This window comes from Anopheles darlingi, chromosome 2, assembly GCF_943734745.1.
Source record: "Anopheles darlingi chromosome 2, idAnoDarlMG_H_01, whole genome shotgun sequence".
NCBI classification, from domain to species: Eukaryota; Metazoa; Arthropoda; class Insecta; order Diptera; family Culicidae; genus Anopheles; species Anopheles darlingi.
Window position 1 is genome coordinate 22,131,865 of NC_064874.1, and position 22,538 is coordinate 22,154,402.

The 22,538-nt window shown below is 51.5% G+C and overlaps 3 protein-coding genes across 3 annotated transcripts; all 3 read right to left on the minus strand.

Annotated features, from left to right (window-relative positions):
- Window positions 1–3,010: 3,010 nt before the first annotated feature.
- On the minus strand, window positions 3,011–4,957 carry LOC125952175 (glucose dehydrogenase [FAD, quinone]-like). The gene is made up of 3 exons (XM_049681489.1): window positions 4,900–4,957; window positions 4,586–4,816; window positions 3,011–4,515 (listed from the first exon to the last, which is right to left on the minus strand). Exons 1-3 carry the CDS (start codon window positions 4,955–4,957, stop codon window positions 3,011–3,013), a joined length of 1,794 nt encoding a protein of 597 aa, XP_049537446.1.
- An 802-nt stretch (window positions 4,958–5,759) lies between these two features.
- Window positions 5,760–10,335, minus strand: LOC125951415 (glucose dehydrogenase [FAD, quinone]-like). The gene is given in 5 exon segments (XM_049680243.1): window positions 5,760–7,246; window positions 7,338–7,571; window positions 7,680–7,962; window positions 10,173–10,184; window positions 10,187–10,335. Coding segments are annotated over 5 exon segments (2,094 nt in total). The 5' UTR covers window positions 10,265–10,335.
- Window positions 10,336–10,378: 43 nt separating this feature from the next.
- LOC125952177 (phospholipase A1 VesT1.02-like) lies at window positions 10,379–11,657 on the minus strand. The gene is made up of 2 exons (XM_049681492.1): window positions 10,688–11,657; window positions 10,379–10,623 (listed from the first exon to the last, which is right to left on the minus strand). Exons 1-2 carry the CDS (start codon window positions 11,634–11,636, stop codon window positions 10,379–10,381), a joined length of 1,194 nt encoding a protein of 397 aa, XP_049537449.1. The 5' UTR covers window positions 11,637–11,657.
- Between the last annotated feature and the right edge of the window lie 10,881 nt (window positions 11,658–22,538).

Consider the following 22,538-nt stretch of genomic DNA (forward strand, 5'->3'; position numbering starts at 1 on the left):
CTTCGCCCCCGCTTCGCCACCTGTCCGGACGTTTTTCCAATTGAACACGGTCACATCAGTGGCAGTGGATGCGCTTGGCACACACACACACACACGCTCCACAAGGTGTCGATTGAACCGCCGCTACTGCACGGTTCTTGTTATTGGAAAACGATAATTCACTTCAAGGAAAGTCGCGACTCAAAACGTTCATTCCGTTCCGTTCCGTACGTTCGACTCGTTTGCAAACTGAAGCACGATTGTATAACCAACCCAACCAGCAATTGCGCAATATTGAGCTTGTGCTCTTCTGTTTGGTCGCTTTATGCACTTTATGCACAAAAATCCCGTTCCCGCTAGGCGTCCCCTTTTCGGTTTTAAAGGTTTTATTGCACGCTCACTGTACCCGTCGTGCATACGAAAAAAAAAACCTGAGCTCTCGGGTGGTTCTTCGACGAGACGAAAATAAATCATATCGCTGATAACGACCCGTCCATTGGACTGTAGAGTGAGAGACTTCCAAGCAGCGGGAATGATTAACGGTGGCGAGTCAAGTCCTGTCGGTTGCAAACATTCGTTACAGGATCATCATCAGCTCGGCTTACGAGCAGGGATGAGATTGTGTGAAATATTAGGAAATTATTTTATTAACTCCCCAGACGCAGAGCGACAAAACCGATGCGCCGAGAACTCGCTCGAGGCTTTCCCCCTCTACCACCGCAAAATGACTCATCCACGCCCGCGATCACGTCCTTGAGGTGAGGTCGCAACACAGTCACAGGAATGGCTTTTTAAATAATGAAATATCAATCATCCACGACACACACAGACAACACAACAAACACACAACAACAACAAACGGTCGCAAAAGGCCACCCAGTACCAGCCGAGGGCGTTGGTCCGTGCCGAGGGCGTGGGATGTGCAGCATCCCACCGGAGTGACCCCTCCACCCCGGTGAGGTGTCATAAATTGCCGTCAAATGATGATCGGTTTTGCTAAACCGCCGATAGCAGGCAATATGTCATATCGCACCCCTCCCTTGCTCCGACCCCCTGTCAACCATGGAGCACGGAAATGGCAGTCCTGGGAGGTCTGGGTCTGGGGAGTAGTTCCACTGATTACATGCTGGGCGTGCGTGCGTGCGTGCGAGCGTATCATTAAGTATCTCTCTGGCGAACCGCCGCGAAGGTGAGCCTCCTGTCTCGCGATCACTCCAAAGATCATTTAATGGCCGGTAGATTAGTCGATGATACCAGGCCGATGATTGGCTGGCAATCCAGGCAATCCAAATTCAACTCCGTGGTGAGTTCGGTCCGGTTTTTAGTGGTTTATAGACCCACAGCTCGTTATACTTCTACTACGCCTTCGATTATCAATTAGCTGGAGATCCCCTGATGATGCCGTCCACTCCCAGCTGATGACGACAATGACGACGACGACGACGACGACGACGACGATGATGAGGAGAAGGAGCAGCGTGACAACCGGTTCGAGGCGCATCATTCTCACGGGCGTCACTGTGTAGTGTCACGAGGGTGGCTTCGGTATTTGATCCATCAAAAAGAAAAAAAAACACGGACAAACGGACGCACTTGCACCATCCTCCTGCACACAACAAACACGCAGACACCTTCAGCCTCCCATTTCAATCCTTTAACCGCGCCCTAACCCCCCGAGTACCGTGGCTATCGGACCCGGGGGGAGGGCTGTAACGATATGCTGGTTGACAGATCGTTGGCGCAATCGGATTACACCATTCGGATTCACCGCGCAACGGCCAGAGTGAGCCAGATCAAATCATATTTCAAACGAAACGGTTCGCTAGCAGCAGCAGCAGGAGCATCAATAGCGGGCGGGGTGCATCCTCTCTCTCTCTCTCTTTTTACACTCCACAAACACTTCAGATGTTGCGCCCTCTTCGAGCAAACACTTGGCATCGCCTTCGTTTGACCCCCACGCACGCACACGATTTATACGCTGTTCAGGGACGTGTCGGTGGATCCAGCACGATAAGCGGCTTATAGTTCCTCCTCGTATGCCCTTTCCTTAGCCCTAGCACTCTTCCGATTCCCAATCACCGATACACTTTGATACGGTTGGCCTTTGAATACTGTCTACTAAATAACGGATGCAGCATCACGATCACCGATCGAACACTTACACGAAATAGGGGTAATCTTAAGATGCGAGGTGTCTTAAGATGCGGCCGACAGCTCGGTAGCAAGATTCGTACTGACTCGTAGGTGCAGCGTGAACGCAACTAGCAGCCTGGCTGGTTGGCTGCCTGGCTGGCTGGCTCCAACCTTCAACGCGCGCCGTGAGATACTTAAACTATGCGGTTTAAAGGTGGGAGCAACAGCGCTTTAGCTCGAAATGAGCTATTCGAAAGCTGCTCCAGCTGCTGCTACGGTGAGTGGCCGCTCAACGTGGATTGCGCGCGATTTGACTAAATGTTTCTAAAACGTATCCTTCTTCTGCCATCGGCATTGCTATCTGATGTTATTCTCAACAAGTAAAATAAAAATACAATCAACATTTTTCCTTAAATCATTCAACGAGTAAAAGCAGCCTTTTTGGAAGATTTCCTCGATCGCGAGCCGCACGATCGGTTACTGAAAGCTCACTCGTTGAGCTTTTCGAGCCGAGCGGCACACAGGTAACTCAGCCGAATCCGAAGATATCGCGACCGATCGTGAGTGTTTGTTTTGGTTTATTTTTTTCTTTGTGCCCGCCGAACACCTTACGATGATAATTCGATTGATGCTGCTGCTACTGCTGCTGCTGCTGATGCGTTCCACCACGTCCAGGGGGAGGGGAGAGCATAATTAACATCTTGACAGCTCAATGCAGTGGCCCGGAAAAGGAAAATGGTTCGCCAATGTAAATAGAACTGTGGATGGATCATAGTGATGGCGGTGGTGGTCCTTGTTTGCTGTCACTTGTTCTCAGAAAAGGGCAGAGCGCGCGGACAGGAATGTCTAAGCGAATACGCCAGGGGCGCGCGTCCTGTTCGTATCATCGTTTCATTTATTATCTTCCAGATCTCAGTTCAGTCGGTACGCCGTGCCGTGCTTTAATCAAATCGGATGCCTTCTCGCCTATAACGTAAGCCGTTGCCATCGGATGGCCCGTTACCGGCTCGGGAATGATGCTCGTATCCACGACGCTCAACCCCTGGATTCCGTGTACGCGCAGGTCCGGTCCAACGACAGTACCGGCCGGATCGCCCGCCGGTCCCATCCTGCAACTGCCCATAAAATGTGCAAACGAAACGGACAGCGTACGGATCGCGCAACGCCAATACTCATCCGAAAGCCGCTTATGCTGACGACAGTTGGGCAGTGGCATATCCCAAAGCCGTGCCCGGTACCGTTGCATCGCTGGACTCCCGATGATACGCTCGATTTCACGCACACCGGCCACCATTGCTTCCACATCGATCGGTTCCTTGAGATAGTTCGGTTGAATGATCGGTGGATCCAACGGATCCGAGCTACGCAGACGCACGAAACCCTTCGACCGGGGATGCATCATCGAAACGAGGATGGTGAAGTGATTCAGTGGTTCCAGTGGCCGGTACACCGTCCGGTACACGGACTGCTTCATGCGGATCGCTTCCGTCGACAGTATTCCTTGATCGGTGGCAAAGGACCCGAGGCTCATTGCAAACTCGAGCACCGGGCTGGTGCGATCACCGTACGTCATGTTCGGATACGTTATCACCTCGACCGCCGACGGTACGGTTAGTGGTCCAGTGCCGTGGAAAAGTTGGATTATATTCGGCACAGTGATGACATCACCGGGAGCGATAAACCGGGTGCCCTCCAGCACAACCTGCAGTCCGGCGAATGCCATATGATCCTGGAAATTGGAACCAACCGGAAGATCCACCACAGGTTTGATGCCGTGTCGTTCCAGATGTTGGCGTGGTCCAATGCCCGAAAGCATCAGTATCTTCGGGGACACAATTCCACCGGCCGATAGGATCACTTCACGGCGAGCATACGCCCGGTGCGTCACGTTGTTCTTCAGATACTCCACACCGTAAGCACGCTTCGTGGCGGGGTCTATCAGGATTTTCGTCACGAAGCTATTAACGCTCAGCTTGAGGCGTTTCCGTTGCCGAAGTATAGGCTCCAGGTAGCAATCGAACGCCGATACACGTTGCCCATTGACGGTGGTTCCGTGAGTCCGGGATATACCGAACTGGGTGCGTCCATTGTGATCCACATAGTTGTAACCGGCCTCCTTAGCTGCCTTGAGGTACAACCGAGCGTGGTCACTGCGATACGGGGAGGTCTCTACGGTGACCGGTCCATCGGGCGAATGGTAACCCTCGTCACCGTCGGCAGACTTGTATCCTTCGTACTTCCGGAAGTACGGTAGCAGCTCATCGAAAGACCAACCGACGTTACCGGCCGCTGACCAGCGATCGTAATCGTTACGGTTGCCTCGCGTCAAGATCAACCCATTGATGAGCGTCGATCCACCGGTTCCCTTGCCGACGTCGATCAAACACTGATTTTTCTTCATTCCTACGCAAAAGCGGACACGATAAGACTCGTTAAGGATAGAAACTAGACGAGCAGTACGCGAAGTACCTACCCCAGCATGCGTTCTCTTGTGGTTCGGTGACAAACTTCCAGTTGTAGCTGGACACTTGCGCGATCTGCAAACCGATCGGTACGTTATACAGCGCCGTACCTACCGGACCAGCTTCCAGCAGCAATACCGTCCACTCTTTGTGCTCCGTTAACCGATTGGCAACGACGGAACCGGTGTTACCGGCACCGACGACGATAAAGTCATACTCTGGAACATCGGGAACCGCGTGGTCTGCATGGAGGAGCAATTGAAGAGGAGGAGGAGGAGTTTACTCAATACTCTGCACAAGCGACTCGATGCCGCACAGGACTGACCTTTTGAATACTGAAAATGAAACGCTTCCTGCTGAAACACTTTCGTAAAACCTCTCATGACCAAATCTAGCGTCCGTTCGACGTCAATAGATGCAGCCGTGCCCGGCTGGCAAAGGCTGGCAAGGAGCACCAACACTAGGCTCAATCGAACCATGATTGACGAAGCCTGGCTTATCAATCAGCACAACCATCCACTTGCACCAAAGGACACACCGAAACTGAACGGAATCGAACAATCGCGGGCCGCAATAAAACTTGCCAAAAAGCGCGTCCCCTTCTTGCCAAACTGGTTATCTTGATTGCAAGGTCAACGAACAGCTCTTTCACCCCCCTCCCCCGGGAACCGGTATGCAACCGAATTCAGTTTTTGGGAAAGAATACCCACCAGGATCGATGCGGCGCTCCACTAGAATGCTTCATTATTATACCGTCCGTTTCCTTTCACTTCAAAAACGATCACTGCTGACGGGGAACCGGGATGCAGACTGCAGATATTGATGTCAAGGTACGCAGCATCCCGTAGGTTTCATTCAAACAATTCAATATCAACCAACCTGCCCAAGGTCCCTGGAGAACTGCGTTAAAAAAAACTGCAATCCAATCCGCAGTCTATGCGGACCCCTTGGTGGCACCTCCGCAAGAATTGAACGAACGCCAGAAACACCCGTTATGCAACATTACAACCGATCGATTTATGCTAATTTATTGGCAACAAACAAAAAACCTCGGTTCCTCTTCCGCGACTAAACTAATAGAAAAACTTTACACTTCCACCTGCGCCACGGCGCCTCAGAACGGCTCTCGGAACGGAACGGAAGAAAGGCTAAGCCGGGCAGGTTCGATCGTCGGCCCGATCGTCGCTATCGGCCATTGCGGTGCTCCCGCTTGATCATGTCGGACGCCTTCTCCGCGATCATGTAGACGGCCGCCATCGGGTGCGCGGAAACCGGTTCCGGGATGATGCTCGCGTCGACGACGCGCAAACCCTCCAGCCCGTACACCTTCAGGTCGGGGGTAACGACCGCCTCGTCATCCGTCGGTGGCCCCATTTTGCAGCTCGACATGAAGTGGGTCAGCGAGAAGGAAACGGTCCGGATGGCGCACCGCCAGTAATCGTCGGAATCGCGCTCATGTCCGGCACAGTTCGGGAGCGGCGCACCGGACCAAACCGTCGCCCCGTGCCGTCGCATCTCGTCCGTCTCCAGCACCCGCTGTGCTTCGCGCACACCCTCCAGCATCACCTCCACATCGAGTTCGGCAGCCAAATAGTTCGGATCGATGGCGGGCGGTTTGGCCGGATTGGCGGACCGCAACCGTACCGTACCCCGCGACAACGGGTGCAGATTCTGGACGATGATCGTAAAGTGGTTCTTCGTCTCGAGCGGCCGATAAACCGCCTCGTAGATGTCGTCCCTCATCCGCACACTGTTCTTAGCCGTCGTACCCTTATCCACCGCGAACGAACTGATCAGATTCATCAGCTCCAGTGTCGGCCCCCGGCGACCAGCGAGCGTCAGGTTCGGGTAGGTCACGAGCTCTACCGCAGCCGGTACCGTCAGTACCCCTTTACCCTTGAGATACTCGTAAAAGTTCTCGAACGTCGGAATGTCGCCGGGTGCGAAGTGATTCGTACTGTTCACGACCACCTGCAGCCCGGAGAAACCGAGATGATCGTACAGGGCAGCACCAACCGGAAGATCCTCCAGCACCGGAATATCGAACGATTCCAGATGCTCCCGGGGACCGACACCGGATACCATCAGCAGCTGGGGCGTCAGTATGGCTCCGGCCGACAGGATCACCTCCTTGCGGACACGCACCTCAAACGTTTCGCCATTGCGCGTAAACTGTACACCTTGGACCACTTTCGTTTCGGGATCGATCACGATCCGTGTCACCAGCGCACCGGTCAACGTTTTGAGGTTCGTGCGCTTTTTCTGGACCGGCTGCAGATAGGCGGCGTACGACGTTAACCGTTGACCCTTGGACATGGTGGCCTGTACTGGCGCAATACCGAATTGTGTCGGACCGTTGTAGTCCACCGTTCGGTAACCGGCAGCCTTGGCCGCCTCCATGAAGAGCGAAGCGTGTTCCGACTTGAAGGCGGACCGTTCGACACGCAGCGGTCCGGCCGTCGAGCGGTACGGTGGACTCATACCGTCACCGACGGCTTTCTCCATCTTCTGGAAGTACGGGAGCACCTCGTCGTACGACCAACCCTCATTACCGGCCGCCGCCCAACGGTCGTAGTCGTCGCGATTGCCGCGCGAGAAGATGAGTCCGTTGATGAGCGTCGATCCACCGACGCCCTTACCGACATCGACCGGACACCGGCCATCGATCGTACCTGTGGAATGGAGAGGGGAACAATGTCCTAGTGACGGTCTTCGACGTCCTTCGACGTCCTTCGACGTAAGAGGATCTCGGCTTTCGCTTACCCCAACACGCGTTCTCCTGCTTTTCGCTCAACAGCCGCCAGTTGTAGGCATCGGAGAGGACGGCCAGCTGGAAGCCGATCGGAATGTTGAACAGCTTCGACCCGTACTGGCCGGCCTCGAGTAGTAGCACCTTCCAGTCACGGTTCTCTGACAGCCGACTGGCCAGCACCATACCGGCCGTACCGCCACCGACGATGATGAAGTCGAACTCCCTCGAATCGAGCACTTCGTTATCTGTGTACACACACACACGCACAGGAGTACACAAACACAACAAAAACACACAAAAAGGGGTTTAATAAAGGACTCAATCAGCATCCCACTTCCAACGCCTGTTGGTACCTTCCGTGGCATTGCGGCTCTTGGAGCGACTCAGCAGCTTGTTGAACTTATCCAACCAGGAACCACCGCCACCACCGAGACCCAACCCGGAACCGGCCTGTCCACTACCGGTGGCACCGGAACACGGTTGAATTTGGTTGGCGCAGCACCAGAGTAGCAGCGTAACGCCCAACGCCTTGGCAAACCATCGTACGGCGATCACGGTCACCATCCTATCACACCGGCCGATCACCACGAACTGCCGCCGCGTGGCAACTGAACCGTCGGCAAACCGATCGGCGATCTAAGAGGGCTTTCTCCGCGCATCACACAACAGGAACAGGACCACCAGCCAGCCAGCAACAACAGCCAGCCGGAGAGCGCAGAAAGTAGAACCCCCGGAAGAAGGCGCCGCGAAGACGATGAAACACAACGATCGGTGCGTGCTCGCACGTCGAATCTCTCGGACGTCGGACCGCAGGGAGCTGGAACTGGGCGGCACAAAAACAGGTCTTCTGTTTATGTTTGTTTTCGGTTGCGCGGTCGGGCGTGTATGTGTGACCCTGATATCCATCCTTACTTTGTGGTGCCTCTTTCGTTCGTGTCCGCGTCTTTGCGCCTCGCGGCCGCAAGTCTGAGAACCGCGTCGATCGAGGGCGTTTGTTTGAAGAGAGCTAGCGCGAGATGCGCGGATAAGTGTCGCGGGTACTTGTCGGGGACGTGGCGCGTATACACTTGACGCGCGGGAACGGGATTGCCGAAAATGTGCGCCACTGCAATTCGGCGTCGTTTAACGTCGTCGGCGAACCGTCCAGACAGCCCGATTTCACGGTGCTGCAATTGACCCACTTCCGGCGGTACGCTTCGCACACAAGTTCCTTTCATCGCTTCTCCTTTCTCTTTCTGTTTCCCTTTCTTCTTTGCTACTTTCTCCTACCAAAAGGATAGCCCTTTAGCACCTTTAGCACTCCAACACATCATTTAAAAAGTGCCGCATCTTGTGGCGACACCTGGGCATTCAGCAATTTGTGGTCTGTCACGTGTAATGTGTAGAATGTTTTGCATTAAACCACGGCGCAGTTCGGTAAGGGGTTAGATTTATTTTGTCAAACGATTTCAGAACGGATCGCTGTTAATTTATCTCTTGCGACCTTCGTTTGCGTTACTCGTTTGATTCGCGAAAAGGTCAATCGCCCCGGTTTGGGAGAGAATCAATTTGATCTGACAGCTGGTCCACCATGACATGCTACTGTCGATAAACTTGACTTGAAATTTATGAAATTTTCCAATCAATTCGTGGAAAATTCTATTATAGTTTCACCTCAACCACGACACCCATTGGTGATCTTTCCTTCCAGTGGCGACGACCTTCACCAGCGTAAATTGATCCCCTCAAGCGTGTAGGTGGCTCCGGGGTGTTGTGTCAGCGAACCAGACCCTCCGCCCTGCCCTCCCCGCTGCATCAATCCCTGCACTCCGCTTTTCGTTGCCCATTTTTGCATAATGTCAAACGCATAATGGATTGACCCAATTTTGGCACCGGCCCCACCCGGCCCGGGCGGTCTTGGCCCTTCCTCGGGCACACCACGAAAAAGGGAAGGTCCCCACAACTCACCATGCACTTTTCCGCCCACGAGCGTACCAGCCTGCCGCCGAACGGCCAGCCTATTTTCTATTTCGGTTTTCCCAAGCCGCTTAAGCAATTGCGACCACACAGCAGCGATGGCCAGGGCTCAGAGGCTCGTCATCGGTTCTGCCGTCACGCCGACGCCTTACGGCGTACCTTGTTCCTTGCTATCGCGAAGAAGAGCCACAACAATGGACCGAATTTATGCAAACGCGCGGCACTCGAGATGAGGCACCGTTCGTCAAGTGGATGCGTTTTTGTTTTGGATAAATCAAAATGATTTCATTTGCAACAACCGGCACTGTTTAATATGGAGCGATGAGGAGGTTTTCGAGTTTGATTTGATTGAAATTTAAGTAGACTTATATAGTAGACTAAGAAGCTCACTTTAACAAACAATAAGAAATGAGTATATAAAGTTCAATTGCATTACACGTCGCTGATGGTAAAGTCTTCGCGAATTCGCGTAACAAATGTGTCCCAATTAAAGGATGTTATGCATTGTAACAAAGTTTATTCCTATTTAATTTGAAATCCATCCATCTTTAACCTAACGGTAGCCAGAGTTTAAAATAAAATAATACATTAGCGCCCATCCAAAATGCACTCAATCCGTGGTTATGCGTCGATGCTTTTCTTCTAAAGACCGTGTCATCCTTTCGCGCCTGCCCGCTGTGGTGAGACCGGTGTCATCAATCAAATGCTGCTGCAAAACAATAGCCCCCGCCACAGACAGACAGTGCCAGCATCTCTCGAATCGCAACAGACACTCCTGCTCTCTGCTCTACATCCCGGGCTGATGTTATGAAAACCGTCGTGGCCTACTAAGCGATAAAAGATGACATTTTCGCATGAACACAGGCCCAAGCTACTGTGATGTTTGCTACTCGGTATATCTCGGCCTCCCGGTCGTCTGGATCGTATCGTTCGGACCTACAGCTACAATGGCAAGCTGCGAGCCTACTCGAGCTCGTTGCATTTTTAAGACGAAAGTAAAATGGAAAATTAAAAATATATGAACCAATACGTAATACGCGCGGTTGAGTAACGGCAGCCCAAAGTTGCTCCAATTGCGTACGCCGGCAATAAGCTTTCACGCAAAAAATGGGCTCCGATCGCGGGTAGTGATGCGGTACAGTCCCCGAGCATTGCCTGCGCTCGAAGGTTCTCCACCGATTTTGACCCTCTCGTTCGCAGCAGCATCCCCTGCGACACCTTGCAACCCGGCAGGACGTTGCACATCATCCAGCGTATCGACCCGACTGGCCAGCAGCTTCTCTTCCGGTTCGAGCAGCGTCTCAACGAACAGTTCCCAGGCGCGAGAATGTGAACAAAGCCCTGCAGGAACGAACAATTCGGAATTAATAGTTCCGTTTGCCGCCTCAACCCCTGTCCATCTTACCGGCAATATTGAGACCACAGCCCGGTTGATGAGAGCCACCGTTCGGATAGAAATCGGCCGTCCCTATCGGATGCTGAAAGCCTAGTAGCCCCGCGTTCGTATGGATCACCTCGACGTACATTGCATCCCTCACACCGATCCGATTTTCCGGTGCATGAATCGAAAACAGTGGCAGTGCCGGATCGAGGGCAAAGATCGTGTGGATCTGACCGGTCGTAACGGTCTTCCCTGCGATGCCGGCCACGTGCGCACCGAGACTGTGCCCGATGAGATACACATCCTCCAGCAGCACACCGCCACTCCGTTGCAGCTCATCCAACAGCGCCCCGAGAGCCTTCCCGACCATCGGTACGCAACCGACCGCCTTGGCATAGTTCCAAGCCATCGCACAGACCGACCAATCCACCACGATCACATTGTAGTTCCACTGCAGCAAATATGATTCACGAATGGTCCGAGCGACCGGTGAATCCGCACTGTTTAACCAGCCATGGACGATCACTCGCGTTGGCCGATTGGCAACAAAGTTGGACGTGGCGATCGATTCGGCTGCGTCCGTTGGATCCAACCGGTAACCGGTGTCACCGATGTCCTGTGCGGTGTACAGCAGGAACGCGATATCGCTCACCTCGTGCGTCGACTTCCGGTGTACCATGCTGATGGCCTTCCGATGTGTCCAAACCCAATCACCGCCAGCCGTCGGAATGGCGATCCATTCGGAACCTTCCATTGCTGCGGCTGCTGTTGGATGCCCGATCCAGGGTAGCTCCAGTTTGGCACTTAGCAGTGGTCCAGCGAGGACCACGATCAACGTTAACACAAGGACAAGGTGGCTTGGGGCCATCACGCAACAACGCTTACCAGGGTCGCAATCAGTCAACCGGTCGCGGTGCTGTTTTGGTGTTGAATCTTGAGCCAGCAGCGCGAGCGACAGACGAATATAGAACATTGGCCATTGTTCACGCGCGCCCGAACGTCTCTCTATCTGTCTATCGCTATCAGTACAACTCGATATAAAGAGGGACGGAGCGGGATTGGTTGTTTCAGCGAATAGATAACATATCAAACGATATCGTTTGCTCACCTTCAACCTTCCGGCTTCCAATGGCCCACAATGACCGATTCTAAGGTCATCGACGTATTCGGGAAGATTTTACGCCATACTACGGTTACCTTCCGCCTTTGGTTTTAAGTCGGTTACGGAATTGAGCTTATCGGGAGCATTCGTAACACGCCAATGTCAAGCAGACGTTATTAGCGGCCATAACGAATCCCCTACTCTCCAATGTCAAGAATGTCGCGACAGCCTTCTAACTTCGTGAAGCATCGTTTAGTTGCGGTTGAGCTACAATGAATCACATTGCGGGGAAAGAACGATCACATCAATCAGATCTTCTACGATTAAAAGTGTCTCTTATCTGTTAATCATTACACTTAACGGGGGAATCCGCATGACGCTATCCAGCCGAAAATAGCCGAGCGCAATGTGAGAGTCTCTGCGCTGACGTTCAGAAAAGTCCAGCACAGACCGGGCCCTCCAGGTCAACGGTTTCATTTACACCAGCAACGAACAAATGACAATGTCTCTGGTGGAGTGTTATGATCGTGTACACGCACATAAACACACAGACAGTCAGGTTACTCCCCACGTTCATAAGCAATGGCCGCCCAGCAAACACACATTCCGAGCTCACATCAATCGCTACAATTATATGAAACGTTTATCAAGCGGAATCGCGTAGCGTGCACGCAATCACACCAGCTTCCAACCAGCTCAATCAGGCCTGCGCTAGACAGAAAGGAGGAAGGGAAAGAGAGAGAGAGACAGAAAAACCCACTGTCTTAAATTGAGCTAATGCTGAGCCAGTATTCTCTGCTCTGTTTGTGTTTTGCCCGTTCAGCTAAATGATGATCAAACATTGTCGACCTCCGGAGATGTGGGGAGGGGCCAGTGGCGCTCGCCTAGTAGTGAGCCAATTTGCAAGCATCACCAACGAAAAAAAAAACCACCACCGGCTCCATCGTTCTTTTAACACTCCGGTAGCGGTAGCCCGATAGCTATTAGCACATAATGGCACCCGGCTCACATCGTTTGCTTCGACATTAGGCACAGATTAAGTCAACCATTTTTCGGGCGCCGCCAGGAAGGCGCTCCAACGAGCTGCTGAGGGTGGTCCGAAAGGAGGGCAGAAGAGGCAGAAGGAGCGGTAGCCGGCCACTGTGTTAGTGTGTCTTACTATCAAACCGCACAAAACAATGTGTGGCGTGTGAGAAACCGTGTTGGACGAATTTCGCCATCAGCCAGCGGCCATCCTGGCCAGCGCCCCTAGTGCTCCCCATACATACACACACATAGCCACCCAACAGATGACATTGTTGTTGACGTAGTAGCGGCAGGAATTCCGGGGTGGGTTTGGGTTTTTTTCAGCCGCTACGAGCAGCGATCAGGTGATGCGATCTTCAAGCGGCACGGGTGGCCGACGACGACGCACGTCTTCCACGTGCTGCCGGACTGCACCAGATATGATTTATAGGTCTGGAAGTGTGGCAGTGACACCACAGAAGAGGTCGCACCGCGAACGGGTACACCGCGAGCTCGCAGGAGGTTGCGTGAGTACACAACCACGCTTTGCAACATTCCGCTCAAGGTCGGACGGACCGTGGCCGCAACATCAGCAGTAGCAGCAGCAGCAGCACTAGTGTTGGGGAAGGCAGAAGCAGGAGGACTTATATTAAATTAGCCCACCCCTGCGAGTGTCCCGTTGGGACGGTAGCTTGCTTGTTGGGCTTCGTTTGACAGCGCCAGTCATCAGTTTTAATCGACGGTGCGATCGAGACAGGTGCGTCTGAGTGATAAGTGAGGCGATCTGAAGGTCTAGTTCCGTGATGCAGGCTCTGGTGTTCTGCTGTACGCTGGTACTACTGCACATCGCCAGTACCGGGGCGGATAATGCGTTTATCGATAGCCCACCGGAAGGATACTACGAACGAACGACACTAGCGGGTAATTTAAAAGGGATCAGATCCACAGTTCGTGCCCGTACATGATTCCCATCATTCGTGCCTGATTCTAGATTGTCCGAGTCGGTTCTACAGTCAGGATGTTTCCAGTGCTCTCGGGTTCTTTATTTTCGGTGGAGGTCGTGCATACCTTAAGGAGTTTCCGCATATGGTGAGTCGAATGTGCAACGGCCCGTCGAAAGTATCGTGACAGCAGTGAGTGAGTCACGCACACTGCATAGTTCGCACTTTTGAGTGGCACAATAATTGCCTTAATTGCTGCTGGAATAGATGAGCCGGCTCCTGTGATGAAAGCGGCATGTCAGATCACCCATCATCATCACTATCTTTTAATCCGTAGGCCGCTATCGGTTGGACGAAGGTAAACACGACACCGGCGGTAGTGAGCTACAAATGTGGTGGTTCGTTAATAGCGGCCAAGTTCGTGCTGACGGCTGCTCACTGCGGGCAGGACGAGAACAGGTAAGTGTCGCGTGTGACTCCAGTGTGCCAGTGTTTGAATGCCAGTGTGCCAGTGAAATGTACTCGGCATTCCGATTAACACATTGATTGTGACCAATCCATCAAACAATGCAGGATTCCTCCGGATGCGGTACGACTCGGTGATACGAATCTGGCGACCGTTGAAGATGATGCAAGCGCGCAGCAGTTTAAGATCGTTGCCTTTACCGTGCACGATAAGTATAAGCGAAACAAAAAGTACTACGACATTGCGCTGATCGAGCTCGATCGGGAAGTTAAATTTACGACCTCCGTCTGTCCGATCTGCCTGTGGCCGTTGGACAATTTGAGTGAGTACAGTGCGAGTCTGAAGGCGGTTGGCTTTGGGCAGACGTCTTACGGTGAGTTAGAACTAGGAGGGCAAGGTGCAAACACAACGGTTTCATCAGAATTCATTCGTCGTTCTTGTCTCGACTGGATACAGGATCCGATATGAGTCCGGTGCTGCAGAAGGTGTCGCTGAATTACTACGACTTTGATACCTGCAACAATGAGCTACCAAGGCCAAAGTTTCTGAAGGATGGGCTAACGAAGGATCAATTCTGCACGAAGACGCCCAATAAGGATGCCTGTCTCGGTGATTCTGGTGGACCGCTGCAGATCGAGCTGTCGGATGTATCGAAAACGATACCATATCTGACCGGGGTGGTATCCTTCGGTACCGGCTGTTGGGATGGCTCGTTCGGTGTTTATACGAAGGTTTCGAGCTATATTGATTGGATCCGTGAACGGGTCAATGTGACAACGGATCCGATCGAGTGTGCCCGCAACTCCGAGTGTCTACCATCGAGACCCTTTTCCGATAGTCGGCTTAGTCCGCAAAATAATTCTCCTTTCTTCAAGGTAAGTACCAGTCTGCAGCATTGCAACGTGAAAGAACTAGTGACCATCAACACTGATGCATTGATCACTGCAGGTGAACCTGCGAAAGTCGGACAATAGTACCTTCCATCATTGCTCGGGAGCACTGATCGATTATCGACACGTCATTACGTCGGCTACTTGTGCCACTCGGAACAACCAGCGGCCAGCCTTCGTGGAAGCAGATGACGAGCTGATCGACATCGTCGATATCGATCTGCATCCGCGCTACGTTGCCAGCAAAAGCTACAACAATCTAGCCGTGCTCACGCTGGGCAAGTTCTATAATCCCAACAAAATCTACCAAATCATCGCGCCGGCTTGCATGTGGAAGGAGGAACGCATCACCGATCTCATCGTCTTCTATTCGGGCTATGGTCCCGAGGTGAAGAACGATCCGACGGACAAGTTGAACAGTGTCTCGTTGAAAATCCTCGTCGCTTTACTGTCGGAGAATGGACGCTGCGAGGCGAGTGATGCGTGGAAAGTGAACAGCACGCTGGCGGCTGGGTTCAACAGTGACTTTCTCTGCACATACAATCCGATCGATCTAGTCCCAGGGATTTGCAAGGTATGTGTGTAACGGTGTTGGTAGGGGGCAGCCTCGAAGATAAGGAAATTTAATCCTTTTTACCGTACAGCTCGAACCAGGAGGTTCAGTGTCTAATTTCCGTCGGGATAACATTGTCCCCTACGTCTATGGAATCAACGCGATCGACGAAGGACCCTGTGGTGGAGCGCAGAATTTGTTCGTGGCCACTAGACTGGCACCTTCGTATGATTGGATTGAATCGATAGTGCTCAATCGAACGATCGAGGATATTCCTGGTACTCTAAGTAAGTACAGAGCAGAAGAGGGAGGCTTGACTTCATCTATAACACTCTCACTGTCGTCCTTTCCAGACATTCGCTTTGGCGACGAAGTAGACAGTCCCTCCAGTTTGGATTCAATCTTCTCCTACAACTCTGGACAGGTGGTCAACCGGAATGGTCTAGGTGAGCATATAAACAACATCGCTTTTCGCAGAAAAAATGTTTCTAAATAGTGTGAAACTAGTGCACCTTCTCATTGCAGATGTTATCAACAATCACATTCGTCCGTACGGTAGCGACCTTCTCCATAAAACACCAGAGACCACCGTTCAAGGTAAATCCATTCTCCATGCGAACATTTATCATTTTCTTGTTGCCCACCGCCCATTACGCTTGCTGTGTGCATCTGTTGCTTTTGTTATTAACAGTTTATCATCAATCATTGAGCAACACCCCGGAGACATACAAAATCTACGGACCGCATTCAGGGTTCTCGCTAAAGAAGGGTAACGAATCGGAGCTCATGATTAATCATATTTAAACGTCGCTAGCAATCTAAACACTCTTAATTTCTCCCTTAGCCAATCCGTTGCTGCTTCCCCAACCGGATAAGTTCCATCACATCACACAGGATCTAGTCCATCACAACGATATCGGGTACGAGGTGATTCCGTCGATAGAACTTCCTGCTACACATCTATTCCAGCAACCAAGCAGCCCGGCGCGAAATTATCCGTTTCCAACGTACAACACTTTCCCTGACCAGCAACAATCGCATCCACGCAACTATCAACCTCCTGTGCATCACTATCCGCCGCCAGCAGTGCATCCTTATCATTTTCAGCATCAGCAGCAACAACAACAACAACAACAACAACAACAGCAGCAGCAGCAGCAGCAGCACAGACAGCAGTATCACTCGCAACCTTCTCAATCGATCGTCGATCACGGAGGCCTCGTATCGATCATTCGCTCCATCGAACTGTTCGAGAACGGCCACTGCACCCTGCCGAGCGGTGCCGCCGGCCGATGTCTACACTACACCCGCTGTCCTTCGATGCACTGGAATGCCCAAAACACAGCTCCCTATCTTCGCCAGGGCTTGATTCCCTACTGCAACCAGCAGCAGCAAACCGTTTGCTGCCAGGCGTGAGGGGGCCCGAAAGAGTGACAAACATATTTTGTTGCCGGATAGCACACGGCACGGGCGGGTAGGAGGGTATGGCTTCTGTTGTCGATCATTGTAACAACGCGGTGTTAAAAAGATGTCGAACAAATGGACAACCTTGCTGCTGTTCCATAAATACTCAATAAAACTAGTGCTACTACATGTAGGAAGCGGATCGTTCTGTCTGTGAGTTCGTTGCACTAAACAATTGCACTTCTGGAACGGTGGTGGCGGTCGAATGCTTTTTTTTATTTTTGTTTCCAACCATTCCACTCATAACCTCACTCCGACGTCGCAGGCAAGTAAAAAAAAAACAATAGAGGGTTGTTTCTCAACCAGTGCGATTTGTAAATTGAAATCTCACCGAGTTCAGTTTGATCTAGTAAAGACGCTTAACATCTTTCACCGATTGTTACCACTCCATCGATCTTCAGCAGCCGTTACAGGTCCCCAGATTCCTCGCTGACCGATCCGTAACCCCACCAGAGTAAACCTGATGATTGTGTTTTGATTGCAGTTCGTAAATTAAATCATCATCATCCACCACCGCCATCGCTGCTGCTACTGCTGCTGCTGCTGCTGCTGCTGCTGCTGCTGCTGCTGCTGCTGCTGCTCTAGGGCTCGTCACCAGAAGCTTAAACTCGCCGCAAAGATGCCAAGATTGCATAACAGATCGGTGGCACAGCACAGAGGGAACAGAGCAAAGCGAGGCAAAGCGGCACATCTTGGACAGTGACGGGCCAAGCTGTGGTCCAGTTATGTAGTACCGCGGGTCTGGCCGATGCGCACACAACACCTCGCAAACGAAAGCACCCACGAATTTATCGCCGATCACCGCGGCGTAGAGATGGGTCGGTGAGGGTGGTAAAGGTTATTTCCTGATTGATGAGCCGTTCAATCGGCCGACACGGATTCACACGCTCGGGAAACCCTCGAGCTCGAACCAGAGCACGGCTCATTAGCTTCTCGCGATCCCTTCACAGGGCTCAGGGCATTGATTGTGGTCGATGGTATGCTCACCTCTCTTGGATTGTTCGAATGGTGAGCAGAATATGGCGGATCGGAATCGGCATTGTTCTGAATTCTGAAGATCGCCATCATGGGCGACAGCAGAAACAGACATCATGCTTATAAAAGTGTTCTCCTTAGCCCACCAATCTTGAGCGACGTTTCTCACGTAAATCATATGCAGCAGGGGACGACCGCAGTCCTTCAGATCACCTCGCTTCCATCACCATCGCTAATTTATTGTTTTCTCGGTTCGACAATTGGATCCGGTCTCTTCGGTAGGGCGATGGAGCTGTCATAGCAGAGCACGCGGTTCGCACACCACACTAACCGATCATCCTAAGTAAACAAACGATCATCTGCGTCGATTAGTGATGTATGTTTCGGTGCGAGGATGTATATGATGGACTTGTGTGACTTACCGAGCGACACTCGATGAACTCATTTCGATGCGCTGATGCTGCTACTATGCAAACTCGGTTCACATGGTGCGCCCGGTACGGCTGGTAATTCATTTTCTCCGTTCTGGTTCCTCTTTCACGCTTCGCCGTTTTCAATGACCACCTCATTGGTGGCTTGGGGGTTGTTAATCAACCAGAAAAAAAGGTCAAAACGTACGTAGCCTTGTCATCCGTTGGTGCTTTACGGTGGATGACCCTAGAGATCAGACTGGAGCATACAGCATGTTGGCGTCAACAATATATGCTCTGCTGAAGCTGCACAACCAGAACACAGACTCACCTTACACCGTGCGACATTAGCATAACTGTTTCGCATGTGCAAACGCGTGTTGCACGAGGGAAATATCTGCGAGCAACACGGGTTTTCAGTGTGCGCCCGGCCTATGCACTTTAATAAGACACTTCAGCAACCGCATCGAGGCGTGCTACTAATTGATATACTCTACAAACTACCCAGAAACCGGTGAGACGTTCGTGAAAGGTGCCCATCGGGTGCACCGTGTGTATGTGTGTGTGTGTATGCGATACGATCATCTCGACGATAAATTTAACCTTTACAGCCGACCTCCATCCTCCATCGACCAGTTGAGGCCCTACGGGGGATGCCAATATTTAAATACCCGTTGGTGGCGACGGCTATGCAATATATCGGTACCGGTACCGGGGGTAGGTGATGATCTGCCTAAAGTGCACATCCTGAGCTACCGTGAATCTCTCGTGTGCGCTCCCTTCCTACCTCTTTCGTTGCTTGGCTGCCGGCATCCCGCGACTTAAGCTACTTACAATTTGCACCAGATAGTGATCGCTATAACGTGCAGTGCCTCTACTCTGGTCACGCTCAATAATCAAAGTCGGAGGGGAGCAGATGTATGCGTTAAAACAGGTAAATAGTGCTGCTTTGAGTGCATTTTGTCCACTCGAGATCATTGGATACATACAACACCATTTCCTCATACATGTCATGATCTATTGGAACCGAATGGAGCGTTATGCTTTCGGATTTAAATTGGTAGAAAGCGAAAAGCCATCACAACGGCTCACAAACCCGCCGGTCATCACGGAAGATATGGGCAAACCCCGAGAAAGAACCGCGAGCGCCAAACGTCAAAATCGTTTGTCGGCCACGACAGCGACAGACGCACCCGACGGATACGCTCCGAGGGTGGCGCTCTGGGGCGTAAATCCCCCCCCCCCCCCCCTTATTAGGTTCGGCCAATGGTGATTAATTAATGGATTACGATGGTAATAAAGATTAATCGTTCGCTCGGGGTTTCAACGTCAAGTCACAGGCACAGGAAAGGTCACGTTGATTAGCACCGTTTATATGGCCTAAAGGAGTCCCATACACACACACACGCACGTCACGATGGTGGAGGTCAAGTTTTCCCACTGCCCCGTGGGTGGTGTTGCACGTGCCGCCTATATCATAAGGACAGCGATGGCTGACAGGCTGACTCACCGTTACTCAAACACAAGTTACGTAAACGATCCAATTCTGTCGAGCGTGTTTTTGGTGCAAATGGCGGCAGGGAGAGATTTGTGTGTCGAGGATATCCATATCGATCTACTACGAACTACTTAAGACACCGACAGAGCCCAATGAGAGGAGATGGAAACATTCTGGAGCACCAGAAGCGAATGCCGTTCGGGTGCAGAAAACTTAAAATGGCACATTGTTGGCACAAAACGAATGTCAGATAGATATCGTCATGAGACCTCGACGACCGACGTTGACGTAGCCACATTGCAGGCACATTGTTCAATCAGCGTGCGTAGCCTAGATTCAATCAAGCAGCGCGGTTCTCGATCTTCGAACAATTTGTTGCCGCGATTGAATGGGGAGGTTCGTGTTGGCGAAAATTGAGCGCTCAAAGTAGGACGAATCCCCTGACGCCCTGAGGACACAACGAGCACGAGCCTGCCACGAGCACATTGTTATCGAATTCCACCTTCACTCGGCCGCGCTGCTGGCTGACTGATTATGCTGTATAAGATGCCCGGGAACGACATGAATGAATGTGGCTTCTTCATTCGATCAACGCGGTGTGGCCAAGGGCTGCTTGCTCATCGGTGGTCATTGTGTGGCCATCGAGATGGTGTGGCCGGATGGGTCGAAGATCGCAGAGATCGCTGGCCAATGGTCGGCACCGTTTGTCAAGACGATGCCCAATCAAGAAGCCCATCTGAGCGACACCGAAATGCGAATGATGCATTCGATGGGCGTGCAAGAGCGCAGGATCGAGATGTTTATTAATATCAAAATGAAACCCGGCACGGTCCGGCGGCACGGATCACAAGTTTATGAGTGTCACGTCGCGCACGCGCATTCCACCAAGAAGGGGCGCACAAAATGGACGTAAATCTGATTTTGAAAGTTAATCGATTTGAGTGGGAACTTACCGGTTTTTTTTTTTTCGGGGAACCACTGCCGTAAAGAGGGGCGCGAATAGTTGAACTTTACGGACACCGAAACCACTTATTTACATTACCACGCGAGAGCGGTGCAACGTAACGGCGACGGCACTTCCCATCCGGTGCGCAATCCTTCAACCGCGCGATGTCACGATTTACAATCTCTCGCGCCCGTACCGCTTGCGGTGGTGTTGGTTGGTGATGAGGTGTTGTTAAGGTGTTGCTGAGCGAATCACGGTTCGAAATTTGGCCAAGCTCTGTCACGAATGCATCGAGCATGCTTTTTCGGAACGGGCTCATCCACTACAAACCAGTCACATCCGGCCGTAACTAAAGGCGGCCAATATCCGAGTCTGCTAAAGCTTGGAAGCAAACCATTACCCTTCCTTCAGGTTGATCTTCCGGAGCTGGAGTAATTAATAAAAATGAATTTGGTTTTCATGCCATGATCGCACTGCGCGCTTCGTTAAATCGGCCAATCGAACTAATTGTTATAATATTCGTGATCACGCGTGGCTCACGAGGTTGCCTTGTCCATGATCAGGGCCTGTATCAGGGTCGACAGGGTGAAGTATACCACCAGTTTGGCATACTCGGAAGCGTTTGCTGATCGAAATGAATTGTTCCTTAATAGGCATGTTCTGGTGGTCTATTAGAGTTTCAGTTGATCATACGCGCCAGGTGCCATATGGGATCGTCTTGTCTAGGTATGTTACATCCTAATGGGTATATCGGTGTAGGTCAGACTTAATGAATCTAATCAGAATGTCGATTTTAGAAAAATAAAATATATCACGTAACATGCCTCAGCTGGTGAATGCCTGCACATTACAAGAATATATAGTAAACCAAAAATGATGTCTAAGCTGGACTAAAGATTTTTTATAAAACAATGCAAGAACTTTTCTAAACAACAAAAGTCTACAAAAACCATTAATATCTAAACGATATTTTTTACATCATTTTTATATTCAACATTTTTATTTTCCAAACTGATTACTGCATTCTCATGGCAACCAGCACTCACTAGTCGTTTTATTGGAATCGCAGTAACCATACCTCCTAAATCTGCTTTCATTGTACCGCTTCAGATCATGCTTTTCGGTAGCATCGCATGGCGTTCAAGTTAACAAATTTTTTGGGTGAAATGAACACGAATCGGGATCATTGCTTCCAATCCGAAGACTGTCCAAAGTATCAAACGGTGTGTGGGGATTACGAAAGCCGGGACGTGTCGGATAGTATGGAGAACTTTTGCTCCTCGTGCGGCACCATCTACGAGTATTCCGTGAAGAATATGGCCAAGCTGTTCCAACGTAAAGCCACGCTCGAAGAGGAACCGATCGCTGCACACCGCTGCCAACCCGTCCAGTGCCCTAGCCATGGTAGTCAGGGGTATGTAGTTAGTATTCGAAAATCAGTAAGGTGTCTATTTTGATGGATTCCTTTCCCTTGGTCTCGTGCATCTTTCCACAGATTTGTTGAGGCCACTAACTGCTGCAATCCAGTACCAACGCCGACGGAAGGTTCTGTGAAGAAGCTGCGGAACTTATTCGAGGCCAAGGTGAAAGCCCTTGAACGGTCCACCTCCGACGTTAAACTCCGG